The sequence below is a fragment of the Propithecus coquereli genome, unplaced genomic scaffold (assembly GCF_000956105.1).
Source record: "Propithecus coquereli isolate 6110/MARCELLA unplaced genomic scaffold, Pcoq_1.0 Scaffold29, whole genome shotgun sequence".
In the NCBI taxonomy this organism is placed as follows: domain Eukaryota; kingdom Metazoa; phylum Chordata; class Mammalia; order Primates; family Indriidae; genus Propithecus; species Propithecus coquereli.
Genome location: NW_012148507.1, coordinates 2,241,002 through 2,256,507, shown reverse-complemented (window position 1 = coordinate 2,256,507; position 15,506 = coordinate 2,241,002). Strand labels below are relative to the sequence as shown.

Below are 15,506 nucleotides of genomic sequence, written 5' to 3'. Positions count from 1 at the left end.
GAATTTCTGCCCTTCCCATTTTCCTTCAGAAGCAGATATTACTCGTCACAAAGGGGAGGTTCTTCTCTGACCTCATTTGGGGATGGAAATTTTAACTGAAATGGTGTCACCCCTGAACGAACCCACTCTGACACACCAACGTAGGTGACCACAGGAGGAGCAAATTCCTATAAAAAGCAAGGAGGTAGCGCCACACCTTGTCCACCTCGCAGCGGGCACAAACTCTTCAATCAATCCCCACTTGATCGGAAGGAGCAACGATGACCGCTGGGAGGACTTCATTGGCGGTGAGTCCCGCACGGATGTGCAATGCTCTGTTGATATAGAGCAGACTCTATTTCTAAACTGTGGGCATGAGAGGCTGGATTCTAGCTATGAAGCCCCAAGAATATCATATATGTAGCATAGGAAACGAAAGCTTCAGTAAATACTTAGGTAGTTGTGCAGCATTTTCAAGAACTGATATACATCAGTTTGAAAGATGAGATTAAAACTGAAAGATAGCTATATTGGGGCTAAACCACACAAAAAGTGTCTTGTGATGCTGCACAGTAAGAAAGAATGTTTATTGAAAGGTCATTTTTCTGGGTACAAAGGATTTAATATGATTCTCCCACGACATTTTTCTCTACTCCGTTTTCTTTAAAATGGGTCACTATCTTTGAAAATTTGAAAGCTGTGGCAGTGACCAATGATACCCTTATCTTATAGCACAGTCTCGGTACATCAAAACTATTTATTCTGATTATATATATGTATAGCTGTGTTTTCACATAAATGGATTTTACATTTTAAAATATTTAACTTAAAGTATATTTTTAGAAATCTAATTTTATTACATGAGTCAATACGTGTTCGATTTAGAACTAGAAAATACACCTAAGAAAATACAAGCGGATCCAGTTTTTAGGTGGATATTTGCCAGAAGCACCAATTGCATTTCTAACATGTATGTCGAGACCACATAGATTTTCTATAGCCCTTTCTTCCAAGGTGCACGTTTGACTTCAAATAGGGTTTCACAGAATGCTAGGACCAAGAACAATGGTACAGGGGGACATTTCCACTAGAAAATCAAGGTCACTATTCTCCCAGTGACCCAACGATGATGCATATGTTGATGGGCTGACAACAAGCCATGACTGGACATTTTTACTAAAATTACTGCCAGCCAATGTATAACATGTCTTCTCTCAGTTTGTTGACTCCTAAGAATGTTGAAAAATGGTTAAAAAAAAAAAAAAAAAAGGCCATGGTCTTAACATTATATTGGTCATCTAACTAGATTTTTATTTAACTGATCTGAAAATTAGATTTTCCTGGAGCATAGTATGTTCGCTATGATTAGCAATACATCATCATCATCACAATTAGTAAAAAAACAAAAACAAAAACAAAAACAAAAACCCTACTAATCCAATCCCCCGCCTCTCTCTTCTTTCCCATTCAGTTCCAGACGCTGCTGTTGCTGCTGAGTCTGGTGGCTGTAACGAAGGCAGGAATAGCAAGCCCACAGAATCCAGGATGCCCAAATACTGAGGGCAAGAACTTCCCCAAGACTGTGAAGGTCAATCTGAACATCCTCAACCGGAATACGAATCCCAAAAGGCCCTCAGATTACTACAACAGATCCACTTCGCCTTGGACTCTCCAGTACGTAAGGCCCCCAGATGAAAACTCTGTATTCTTCACCCCTCTTAGCTTTCACACTTCCATTTAAGTCACCTAGAGGAGGATTTTTTTCACTCAGAATCATCAGTCGAACCTGGAAGGGCCATTGTACAAGCGATGATTCTCAGACTTTCTACAGATTTCTTCAACAAAGCACAAGACACCCCCTCCATAACACCTATCCTGTTAGATTTCATTGTCACTGACACCAGAAACCAACCCAGATTAATGATAGTCATTATTCTAATATTTATGAGATCCCAAATCTATTATTTATTTATACCCCAAAAAAAGACATTTATCATAGGAGATTAATGCTTGGATTTTCTTAACCAGAGCTACCACTGAGGAGACTTGTTGAAAATATTTAATAATGAAGTAGGGTTTTAGTGCTTTTTTTTCTTTCTTTTTTTTTTTTTTTTTTGTCATGCTATTTGCACTGGGAAAATATAGCTTGAGTCTCAGTGGAGGAAGTATCATGTTGGGAATTTCTACCCTTCTTTGAGTTAGATAGTCTTAATCTCCCCAACATTCCTGTACTTGCTGTGTCCTTAGTACACCCAGTATTTAGACCCCATCAAGGATTAAATACAAGATATATTTTGATCACCTGACTTCATGCAAATAAGCCTGATTTATACGGAGCCTACAGATTGACCTGACTGTAGGATTTCTTCTCCTCTTCCCATTAGTAAGAAGAGTTAAATCGATTCAAAAGTCAAAGCAAATCATTCACTCAGCTGAAGGAGAAAGGGAAGAGAAGGTTATAGAGACACATAAGCTTTTGTTCTCACTCCTTTATCTCAGCTCTGGGCTCTGTCCCATCAATGTGCTATCAGATGAAATTTTGATGTCAAAGATAGACTTCATCAAGTCAGATAAATAGATGTCTTATTCCTAGATGATTCAAAATCTACTCTTCCCTTGGTCTTTTTCCATCAATCAAACGTACCCTAAGAAATTATCCTTTGTGTCGAGCTTAAATCATGTCTGTGATCTCAGTCTATCTTATTCTGCTCATTCTTCAAAGAAATTGGGAAAAACTGATCCCTGTCTTCTTTCCTAGAACATTTTATGTGCTTGAAAATCCAAGTTTTCCCCAAAGTTCTTCTCAGACCAACATCACTTAAAGAATTTGCAATGCCTGTGATTCGTCACACTATGAATTTCCTTCCCTTTATTTGTTCCTGTTTGATTCCCTTCCTACTTTACCAGGAACTCACTTTCCTCCTGGCTTTTGTCTTCCCTGCAGCCGCAATGAGGACCCTGAGCGATATCCCTCAGTGATCTGGGAAGCCAGGTGTCGCCACTTGGGCTGCGTCAATGCTGAAGGGAAGGTGGACCACCACATGAACTCTGTCGCCATCCAGCAGGAGATCCTGGTCCTGCGCAGGGAGCCTAAGCACTGCCCCTACTCCTTCCGGCTGGAGAAGATGCTGGTGGACGTGGGCTGCACCTGCGTCACCCCCATCGTCCGCCGAGTGGCCTAAGAGCTTTGGGTCACATCCGAGCCTCCCCACAGCAGTTAGGCTTTCTAAGGAGCAGACCCTCAGGAAATCTCATACTTCAAAGACACAGCCCCATTTCTGACCAAATTTAACTCTTAAAATAGTTCATCCAGGTGAAGTTTCAGACATAACACTTTGGTCCAGAGAGGGGATCTGAATTATCTTCCTCTCTCCCCAACGAGGAAGGCTTAGAATGCATAGCAATTTGCCTCTTGTTTGCTTTTCTAAAGGCTTTAAGTTATTTATGTATTTAATACTCCCTGGGATAACCTGGGAGTATAAGATTTCATTTTAATGAATTACCTGCCTTGTGTTGTATTTCTTTTTAAAGAAGACAAGATTCTACACTTGGGAATTTTATTATTTAAAAAGTAAAACCTATATTTATATGAGCTATTTATGGATCTATTTATGTTTCTTAAGTCTTTAGAGAAAGGTGAAAATATAATTATCACTTCTGCCTAGGGAAATCCCAGATAGGATTAAATGGCAGTTGAAAATTTCTTCAGTTTTTACTACATATGAATATAGTATTTTCTCCTCTTTGTCTCTTAGAAGTACATAACATGGCTGAAAAGAGAGAAGGCTAAACCCAGTTTCATATTTATTAACTTAAATTTTGTAAATTGTTAAAGTTTTACAAGAGATACAGTAAGGTTAACTCTCTGTTCTGTTAAACCCTTATAATAAAATCCCTCTGTAATAATAAAGTTTGGAAAGAAAACTTGTTTCCTTATTCTTTCTCATTGAAAGTACTTCAGCAAACTCAGCTCTTCCCTGTTGGGAAGAGCGTGCAAATTCTCCTATAGAGCAAAATAAAGCATGCCTCGGAGTAACAATGCCCTGGAACCACCCCAGTTCAAGTTCTCAATGTCACATGCCTTCAAGACAACAGAGGACCAAAGCTCTCATACTGTTAGCCGAGGCTGTGGACTGAAGCATTCCAAAATGAATTAAGCAAATGAAATAATGGCCCCGAGAAATGGCATGTTACTACTAAAGATCATGTGTAGAAAATGAGACCCTCCCCAAGAATACAAGATGTGCTGGGAGGAGAGGTTGTTTCAGCCTAGGATGTCCCGCCTCCCCCCAGACCCAGGCTTCCTTCAAAGGAGATCAACAGAAAGGAACATTTTTCTCTTCTTCACACCACACTCCTAGGACCTGGCTTCTGTCTGATCCAGTGCACTCTGGGACGCACAGAGGAGCCAACGGGGCCGAACAAATGTGAAGCATGAGAAAATTTCAGACCAAGTAAAATAAAAACTGAATCACATTCAACTCCAGAGTAGTTTCAAGTTGCGAGTCATAACCATTTCGCCCCACGGCCTGGCATGCTGCCTTGCCCTACTTCTGGGGCCTCTGGAAATTCTCCAGTGAGCTCTGACTCCACCTAGAGGCCCAGGGCTTTTCTCTGCCTCTTTCCCAGTTCCAAATCCAGGGGTCAGCTCCCCAAGCAGCCCCCTTCAGTGTCATCTTGTGCTCGTACATCTGGATTCTGTGGCCTCCTGTCACCATCTTCCCACAGGAGATCCGCAGGCAGCTGCCGCTGGCCGTTCTCACAACCTTCTCGTCTTCAAACTTCTCACTGAAACGGGCTGCTCATTTTCCAGTTTTTGCTGAACGGCGATGGTGAGAAGAAAAACCTGTTTTTGTTTTTGCTGGAGGGCCAGGGGTGCCAAAGAAGGAGATTTACCTATCTCTCATGGTCCTGAAGCATGATTTCCCACTAGACTGGTTTTATTGGGGCCCTGGTGAGGGGAGAGGTAGGTGCCTTCCGGGCATCTCCCCCCTCCCACCCGCCTTGTGCTTTGCTTTTATCCTCTCTCATTTCCCCAGTAGCACTACCACCCGCCCCGACGTCCGCGCTAGAAATCTGTGGGCTTCCCTGGCTCCTGACACCCACGCTTCCCAAACGCCCTCAGATGAGCCCCTCTTCCGCGTCCATACAGTCCCGCCCAGGTCTGGAAGGTGTTAGGGCACTGCCAGTGTTACTGGGATCCAAAGATATGCGGCGGGGGCATGGAGTGACATTCCCCCACGTCCCCCACGTCTGTCCTCAGTTACTGCTGCAGCCGCCCACCGACCTTGTTGCCGTGGCTCCTGCCGGCTGGGAGCATCCTCCAACCTGTACCCACAGCATAAAGTCCAACGCGACAGAAGGCGCCCTCTGCCGTCTGGCCCTGCTCCCCGCCTGCTCCATCTCATGGCACATCTTCCTTGTGGTGAAGCTGTGGTGACCGCCAGGCAGTTCTTGGCCCCCATGAGGGTGTCGCGCAGTCCCCTGGCCGCGAAGGCCCTCGTCGCCCTTCTCCTTGCGGCTCCCTGAACCCCTGCAGCCCTACCCTGCCCGACCCTAGGCCTCACCCCGCTGCTCTGCCCAGGCCTTAAGACTCCACTTGGGGCCAGGCCAGTGGCCTACGCGTTTAATCCCAGCACTTTGGGAGGCTGAGACGAGAGGATTGCTTGAGGCCAGGAGTTCGAGACCAGCCTGGGCAAAAGAGTGAGACCCCCACCCCCATCCTCTTCTCTACAAAAAATTAAAATATCAGCTGGGCGTGGCAGGCCTGTAGTTCCAGCTACTCGGGAGGCTGAGGCAGGAGGATCGCTTGAGCCCAGGAGTTTGAGGTTGCAGCGAGCTATGATGATGCCACTGCACTCCAGCCTGGGTGACAGAGCCAGATCCTGTCTCAAGAAAAAGAAAATCAAATGGAGTAAAATCAAATCTCTGAAGATGGAATTTGGGAAACTATTCTTAACAAGCTCCCCAGTTGATTTTGGTGTGTTCTCTCTGGCAACCATGCACAGACCAGCCAACCACTGATGGGGAGGATCAACTTGAGATGCTATCTCAGAATGAAGATGAAGGTTAACAAAGAAATAAATTGATGATAAGTGTAAATTGATCTTAAATACAAAAGATAGAGAACACAGGTAAAATATGTGAACAACAGAAATTTCAAATGAGAAACCTGAATAAATGAAAGAGACAATAAGTAAAGTTGTAATAGGAGAAAAGATTCCTGGGTTGGGAATTTTTTTAAAAAGTGAATCTGAAAACTAGATTTAGACAAAATTAATTAAAAGAAATCATATCCAAATATATTCAACCATTTTTTAAAATTTTAAGAATAAAGAACATATAAAACTTATATCCAGGAAGAATATATAAAATACCAAATCAAAAACCAAAATTATATTGACATCAGACTTCTCCCCATCAAACACTGGGAAGTAATGGAGTAAAATCTTCAAAACACTATAGGGGAGAAAGTACAAGTCAGAAGCATCTGTTCAAGCAAGTCTTCCTTAACCACCCAGTGACAAATTTATAATATTTTATTGAGTCGTACACTTACGAGTTGTGCATTTTGCTGTATGTATGTAATAGTTCAAAAAATTCTACTGAAGTGTGATGGTTAATTTTAGGTGTCAGTTTGACTGGATTAAGGGATACCCAAACAACCAGAAGAGCATCATTTCTGAGTATGTCTGTGAGGGGGTTTTCATTTGCATCAATGGACAGAGTAAGAAAGATCCACCAACACGCCATGTGGACAAGCATCATCCAATCGGCTGAGGGCCCAGAAAAAATGGAAAGGCAGAAGAAAGGCGAATTTGGGCACACTCTCTCTCTCTTTTCTGGAGCTAGGACACCTGTCTTCCTGTGTGTTTATGTGTGTGTGTGTGTGTGTGTGTGTGTGTGTGTGTGTGTGTGCGTGTCTCTTTCTCTCTCTCTCCACACATATATGTATGTGTATACACATACACGTGTAGGTCTACTATTGGTTCTGTTTGTATGGAGAACCCTAATACATTAAGAAAATAGAAGTGTTTCACACATATACGTGCTCAACAAATATTTATTAAATAAAAGAATAAATGATTCAGCCAAAAATCCTCAAACAAGTAACATTCTATGAAGTCAACAGAAAAACTTTCTCAAGTATGTGAGAACATAGAAAATGCTAGTAGTCAGCCTTTTTGTCAAAAACAATATGCAGAGAAATACTCTGACTGAAAGATGACTCAAAGCTAAGAATTTAAGATGGGGCAGTCAGGGACCCTCTGTGAGCACTGAAACTAGGTGTGCATTGAATTATGCTTAAATAATGGTTATAAATTTTTTTAATGAACCCTAAAGTCAAAATAAATTCTTTTTTTAAAAGAATATCTAAAGTATAGGTCAAAAATAACAACGATCATCATTATCTAGGTCTGTAATCCAGGATTCTGTAAAATAAGCAAAAAAGTAGCAGTGGAAAGGGGTGACAGAAGTACAAAGATACAAAATTCCTCAGCTCCAACGGAGCGAAATCAGACGTGTTTGCTCCATTATTGGCTTTGATGAGTAGACAATTTGAAGGTGACTGTATTATGAAGGAAGAAAAAAGACATTTGCAGATAGGTACGATCTCAAATAACTTGAGGATGTGCTCTATCCTCAAGAGAGGAAACAAAGACATAGGAAGACACGGATTATGGGAAATAGAGTCAGCACAGGAAAGAGGCTAAGGAACTTCCTGCCAGGAGGGCAGCAGGGATCCCAGGATGAGAGAGAGCTGTGCACCGGAGTAGTAGGTGCCCAGTCCAGAGTGGAGCCATGTGACTCAAGGGACAGATGTGTTGAGGACCCGTATCAGCAACGTCCGCACTGCCACTGAACTGTCTTTTGAATCTGAGGACTGAATGGCCAGGTAAGTGTATTTGTCCTCCTGGCCCCACTGCCTGGATTAGTTTAAGGCATTCATTTCCCCCACCAGGGTGTCTGTTTTGACCTGCCTACCTTTGAAAACTTGAGATTGGGTAGGGAAGGCTCAGAAACAGAAAATACAGAGCAGCCTGCTCACCCTGACCTTAGCTCTGCTAGACAGCAAGAACCTGCGGTGTCAGTTGAGGTAGGCTAAATAGCTGAAGAATGGACCCAAGCAGCAGTTTATTTCTCACTCACATAATCGTTCAAATGAGGTATTACTAGTCAGTGAGCGTGTCTACTCTATTTGGGGATCCAGGAACCCAGTCTCCTTTTCTTTTTTCTTTTTCTTTTTTTTTTTTTTGAGACAGATTCTCACTCTGTTGCCAGGCTAGAGTGCCATGGCATCAGCCTAGCTCACAGCAACCTCAAACTCCTGGGCTCAAGCAATCCTCCTGCCTTGGCCTCCCAAGTAGCAGAGACTACAGACACGTACAACCACATCCAGCTAATTTTTGCTATTTTTAGTAGAGACGGGGTCTGCTCTTGCTCAGGCTGGTCTTGAACTTCTGACCTCAAGCGATCCTCCCACCTCAGCCTCCCAGAGTGCTATGATTACAGGCATGAGCCACCACACCTGGCCCCCAGTATCCTTTTCATCTCATGGATGGAGAGGTGCTGGGAATTGAGGTCCCTGGATGAGCAGATGCATCCCAAATACAACTGTGCTCTGGTTTCTGGGGGCAGGCAGCAGGCCAGCTCTGCTTCACTGGCCCTACCCGACAGCCCTCAGGGTTTTCCAAGTCTCACTTATGATCTCCCTAGAACGTGCTTTTATAAAATCCCAGAAAAGCTGAAGCCAGACTGTGACCACGATAGAGGATTCAACTCAGCTCCTGAGAGCCTCCTCTAATAGCAGGAATGTTGCCCTCTCCTCATCAGCTGGGTTTGCGTTTGTCTGCTTGGGGGATTTTCAAAACTAAGCAATACATCATTTAAGGATGCAAACATAGGTGCGATACAACTATAAAGAAAAGCAAACAAAGATGGACACAGAAGTCAGGGTCATCGTTCCTCCTGGAGGGAAAAGAAGGGGAGGGAAGGAGCACAGGGCTTCAAGGTCCTGGCAACATTTCACCTCTTAACTTAGGTGTTGTGGTCTCAGGTGTTTAGGTTTGCTTTCTGGAGTTTTTTAATTGTTTAAATTGTACACATACCTTTTATTTATTCTCTTGCCTATATGGTACATTTCAAAACTGAAAGTTTTCAAAAGACAGGAAGAAACCACAAAGGAAAAGAGTGATAGATTCAGCTACACAAAACTGTAAATCTTCTATATATTAAGCATTACACTGAAAGAGAAACAACAGAATGAAAAAATATTTATCACAGATACTGCAAGTGGTTAATATCTAGGCTATTAACCTGAATACTAGGCACATTTCCACCTCAGAGCTTTCGTCCTTGCTGTTCCCTCTGCCTGGTACACCCTTTCACTGACAGCCTGATGAACAGCTCCCTGTTTGTGCAAATTTCACCTTCTCAGTGAAGCCACTTCTGGCCACGCTGGCACTCCCCCTCCAACTTCTCCAATGTATTTTTCTCTGTAGTGTTCACCTCCTTCTAATATACTATTTAACTTACTTATTCTGTTTTTATCTGTCTCTCCCCACTAGAATGAAAGCTCTGTGCAGGCAGGAATTTTTGTCTGCACTGCTCAATGCTCTATCCCCAGTGCTTAGAACAGTGTCTGGCACATGGTAGGTGTTCAATAAACATGTGCCAAAGAAATGAATAAATGGATATGAAAAGCTCATGATAATTTACCAGACAAGCATTAAGAACATCTGTTAAAAGAACAGAAGAGATAAAACTGACAATTTACATGATATAAAACATCAAAACATCTTAGAAGGACATGGAGAAATATTCACTAATAATCAAATGGATTCATAGTAAGCAATTCTGTGCCTATCATATTAGCAAAGTTTCTTTTAACTATAGAAAGTTTTGACAAAAATGTGCTAAATTGATCAATTATTCACCGCTAAGAAATGAAAATGAATAAGTACAACACTGAAAAGCAATTTTATAATTTAATTCAAGAGTCTTAAAAATGTTCATGCTCTTTGGCCCAGTAATTATACTTACAGAAAGTTATCATAACAAAATAATTTAAAACATATAAGGAAAAAGATAAAACTGTGTAAATAAAACTGTCATAACATACCATAAAAATTATGAAACCATCTTAAATATTCAAAATGTAGTACCTAAGTGTCAATGGCTCGGGCTTTGAAAGATTCTTAAAGTGTCCACCAAGAATTCCCTGTCTTACAGACCACAGCAGGCCCACCCTGGAGAAAATTGTGACTTAGACGCAATCCGGCTTCCCTCGGCCCATTTATTGATCCCTTTGCCCAGCATTTTGTCAACAGGCTGCCGCCTGCAGTTCCCTGTGCTAACTGTGGCCGTATTTCCAAAGGGCTGATACATCACGAGATGAGGTCTAAAAGGGATCGGTAGGCCACTTCTGGGCGAGAAGAACTTGGGATGAAGATGTGTAAATTTCAAAATGTTGACATTTTTAGCACAGATTCAATGATTTAGGGAGCAAATGGAAAAATACTTAAAATTCAAACTGGTTTACACAATTGTGAGACAAACAAAAGCTCTTCCTACAGTCTGAAAGCAACCCTTTATGTCCTTCTCCTCAACAAATCTGACTTTCTATTCTCTCTGTGTCCTTTTCTCAGCTGCCTTGCAGAGGGTGTCTGAACTCTATGAAGATGTGACGATGTACATTAATGTGTCATCCCTCCTCCCACATTTCCATTTCCAGAGTGGATCTCTAATATCCCAAAAGAATTACTCTCACAGCAGGACACACAGGTACCAGCAACAAGCAGAGCAAGGGAGCCTTTTCTAACTCGCCAAAAACCAGATGCAGCAAAGCAGATAGTGAGTAGCATAGACTCATTCTCTACAGCCCTGACCAAATCTGGCCTCAGCTTCCATACCTTTGTGACTGTAGGCAAATTACCTGATGTCTCTACACCTCAGTTTCACATCTGAATATGAAGATAACAATAGAAACAACCTGTAAGTTTGGATGGAGAATTAAATGAGATAATGGTCATTACACTGCTAGCATGGTGATAGGGCCAGAGCGTAGGAAATGCTCAACAAATGTGATTTGTTATTGTGTTTATTTTTTATATCTGCTAGGCGATTGGCTGTCCTAGGTATAAAGTAGCCAACAGGGAATCATGATTCACCACTGACACAGTGGTGGAGTACGAACAGGGAGAACATGCTCAAACTGAGAGGTAGCTAAGTCATTTGCTGCCCCACATTGGGTCTGGTTACTGGGCTGGGTTTCTTCTGCTGCTGCCAAGGCCCCTCCACTCTTTTCTGCTTGGATTTGTATCCCATTTGGAGGTCAGTGTGGCTCACAGTTGCTGCCCTTTAGTCAGCCCTAATCAAATACCAGTGGGAAGAACTGGGAAATTCAATGTTTTTTGCTAATTTGATGAATTTTCTCATTCTTTCAAATATGGATTGGATGCTTAATCTGTGTATATTTTTATACTGAGTACTATGGCAGTAAAAATGAAACATAAGGCCATCTCTCTAGAGAAGATGATGCCTGCTATTCCTCCTCCTCCTCCTCCTCCTCCTCCTCCTCCTCTTCCTTCTCCTCCAGCTTCTGGCTTGTTTGTTTGCAGTAGAAGTTTGCCAAGGAGAACAAAAGACGCAGCTTCTCCAGAGGTAGAGGCACATAGCTAGGTCTGATTTACAAGTGTCCAAAGCCTTAGTCACTCTTTTGAAGGCCCATACACATTAGATTCAACCATAAAAATGCATCCACATCCAACAGAAGTGTTACTTACCTATAATTATTTCAGCTGAATTAATTGCAATTGACTAACATGATATTCAATTATGTAAAAGCACATAATTTAACTTCATTTTTATTTTGTTGGCTTCTTTTGGCATTTTGGAGCCAATTAATTCCTTTTTCCGCTTCTCAAACATATTTCAGGCCCTAGAAAAGCTTATAAACCCTGAGCACTGTGCCCTGGGTCTTAAAGGACAAAACAGTTCTGGCTGTTGGGTTTAAATCCTAGCTCCATCTGTCATTTAGCTCTGTGAGTCTGAGTAAGTTGTTGAAGCTTTCTGGCCTCGACCCCATCAGTCAACTGAACCCATTCAGACACGCTTAGCAAGCTCTAAGCCCAGTGCTTTCCAAAGAGAAATAGCTCAATAACTCTTTCTTTTTATTTTCTCATTCACAGTCTACAGTACTCCGAGCTAAATAGATTGCAGTTGAAAGGGGCCTACATATGTATAACATCCCTTTCCTGTAAGTTCTAAGGCTTAGTCACTAAGGACCTCAAGTGGACTGTGCTGGAGGAAAATTCTATGGGAACAACAGATTTTCTGAGAAACTTTCTTGTGCTTGTTTTTCTTCATTCCGACTCTCACATTTCAAGCCTCATGCTTTGCATTTGGCAACAAAAGCAACAGAACTCTTCCCTACACAGGCATGGGAGCATCTATCCTTGGGATCCAAGCCTCAGGCCTCTTGCATTCTTGTGTCTTGGTAGGGGGTGCCGTGAGGACAGAGAAAGTTACAGGAGAAGCCCATGGATGGGCCTAGGCAACAAGATCTGGAACCAAATATGGGCTTATCAGGACATCAGTGGTGGTGGAAGACTGCAACGGGGCAGAGAGCAGCTGGCTTTACCAACTGACCAGTTTTTCTTGGTTGTTCTCCAACAGAGCAAAGCCAAATGACCAAATACAGTTGACTGTTTTTCTTAGATGAAACAACTGTCATCCACAGAGACATTGAATGCAATATGGATCAATCGCTTTATTTTTTAATTACATTGAGCACCTATTTTTGGATAGAACACCATCGTAGAGGCTATAGGGAGATCCAAAGATGAGTGGTGAGTTTCCTGTCCTCAAGGAGCCTACAGTCCCGTGGTACAAGGGGAAGTGGGAGTGGAAGGAAAGAATTGGGTGTCACAGCAGGATATAGTTTATGTTAGTGGTACAGATTGTAGGTGACATTCAGAAGAAAGGTACTTCACTGGTGGATGGGAGAGTCAAGAAGAGCTTCACCTAGGAAAAGGAATTTGAGCTGTGCCTGGGAAACATTTCAGAGTAGCTGGGGAGAGAAGTGAGAAAAGGAATTGGAAGCATGAGGGGGAGGGAGAGAGACAGAGAGACAGAGACAATAAGTACAAGTTCATGACATGTGTTTTACCTATTCCTTTGACTATGAAGGCACGTGTAGAATCCGACTCAGAAACTCAGAGCCTGTCACAAAAAGAGCAGATCAGGAAGGACAGTGCTAAGCACTAACAGGAGAGGCCTGGCGACTTCAAGGGCAGTTGCTTATCCCCACACGTCCTCACGTCATCAGGCACCCACTCTCTCCAGGTGTATCATTTAGGGCAGAGTTGACACAGTTGGTTCTCAAAGCCTGAAGCTCATTCTTGGTAATGTAGGGGAAGTTGATAAACGTCTGTGGTTAAAAGCAAGCAGCCGTAAAAGGCTCAGATCAAAGGTGACCTGTACCTCATATGCCTCATGCCGGAACACCACAGCTAGGTTTCCCTCATGAGTTCCTGAAAGGAGTAACAATCACAGTGATTTGCACATACCCGTATATGTGTCAAATATAGATATGGTGATGGTGATAATGATGGCAATGAAGATTCCATGATAAACATTTATTGAAGAGACATTTGTCTTTGGTCCTACGTTTATTACTGGGAAGACAAAGGTGGGAAGGCTGGCTCATTCACCTTTACCTGCCCAGTGTCTTAGGTGACTCTTACTGGATAATTATGAAATCATTTTCTTGGAAGAGTTTAAACAGTCTCCCAGTCCATTTCTCTGCCAATAGATTAGAGAAAGTGATTCTATGCATGAGCAAAAATACTAACAAGCCTATTTTTTAAGAACTTCAAATATAGAAATATCACAATCCAGTAATTCATTACCCCCAAGAGCAAGAGATTCTTAATGTTCAACTGAAATCTGTCTTAGATTCAGATTATGTACCCTTGTATAAACATTCATTACAACTATTACTTTGGGGAGACACAATTAGATAACAAAGAAGCCATAATAATCTTACTTTTTAATTAAGAAAATGAACAACATAATTGATTCAGAAATAAGACAGCATTGGTCATAATGGCACCATCTAAGGATATATTATAATACCATGTTAAAGTACATTCAATGAATTGCATGTTGCAAAGTAGCACTACCATATTGGAAAAATCTATGGCAATGTGAATTAAGCAAGAATTACAAAGACATCTTTGTAAGGAAAAATTCTGGAGCAATGAAATGGAGTAGGGGTGAGGGGATGGGAGTGAACAAATGAAGGAGTCATCCTTAGCTGGGAGTACAGTCAGGTCATTGAAAGTTAGAGGAAAGTAAGCAGATTCAGGAAGCTGGGTAGATGTATAAGACTTCTAGAAGTTCTTCTCTGGTTGCCTTTATTTTCTGCATAAACTAGGAAGCGAGGTCATCTAGTTATCTACTGAGTGTGAAGATGGTGGAGGAGGTATTGGAGATTTGAGGAGTATATCTATCAAGGCAGATTTGGAAATGAGAGGCAATAAATTGATAACTGGCACAAGGAAGTTAGAGAAAATATCAAATAGTCATGTGGAAGAGTGAGAGAGCACATGGATGTGTGGGTAGCATTATGGACCCCGTTGAGGTTAGTGATCATACATTTAAAGTGAGATTGGTCAACAGGGTTGTATTTCTCCAGTTACAATTAGCAGTGCAGGTTTAAGCACAAAGTAAGTGGAGACTTGAATTTAACTGGGGTTGGAATTTTACCGGTTGACTATGACCAAGTCTTGTGCAAAAAGGTGGCTGAAAGAGACAAAAGGCCGAGAGCATGGTCAAAATGAGTGATTGTAATGATTGGCCATGAGATTTACATGGTGTGAGAAGGAAAATAAGAACATGAGGACAAAGGACCTTAAATTGACTATAGGGTTTAGCAGGGATGCGGTCAGAGATTGCAGGAGTTGGAGTGACCAATTCCAATATCTAGTCGCCAATGACTATTGTCAATGGAAAACAAGCCAAATTGTGTAAAATAATTTTAAAGAGATTTATTCTGAGCCAAATTTGAGGACCATGACCTGGAGCCACACCTAAGAAGCCTTGAGCCAAGTGGACTCACTGCAGTGGGGTTACAGTTTGGTTTTATACATTTCAGAGAGACAGGGGTTACAGGTAAAGTCATAAATCAATACATGGAAGGCATACATTGGTTTGGCCCAAAAAGGTGGGCCATCTTGAAGGGGGGGGCACTTACAGGTTATAGGTGGGTTTAAAGATTCTTTGACTTGTAATTCTCAAAGACATGAAGCTTTGTCTAAAGGCTTGGAATGTTTTAAGATCAGGAGGTCTGTTAATTAGAGACACATATATTTGTGTAAATTGAGGACCTGCAGGTTTGGCTTATATACCCTTAGGCCTGTTAATGGGTTACAAAGAATATCTCCAAGAAGGGAGGGGGGCAAGATCAGGCATGTCTGACCTCCCTCCTCGTGGTAGGCAATTTAGTTTTAGGATATCCCGTT

At 42.1% G+C, this 15,506-nt stretch overlaps 1 protein-coding gene across 1 annotated transcript; it reads left to right on the top strand.

Annotated features, from left to right (window-relative positions):
- The first annotated feature begins 260 nt into the window (after positions 1-260).
- On the top strand, positions 261-3,161 carry IL17A (interleukin 17A). The gene is made up of 3 exons (XM_012648589.1): positions 261-287; positions 1,457-1,653; positions 2,924-3,161. The coding sequence occupies exons 1-3, from the start codon at positions 261-263 to the stop codon at positions 3,159-3,161; spliced, it is 462 nt and encodes a 153-aa protein (XP_012504043.1).
- The last annotated feature ends 12,345 nt before the right edge of the window (positions 3,162-15,506 follow it).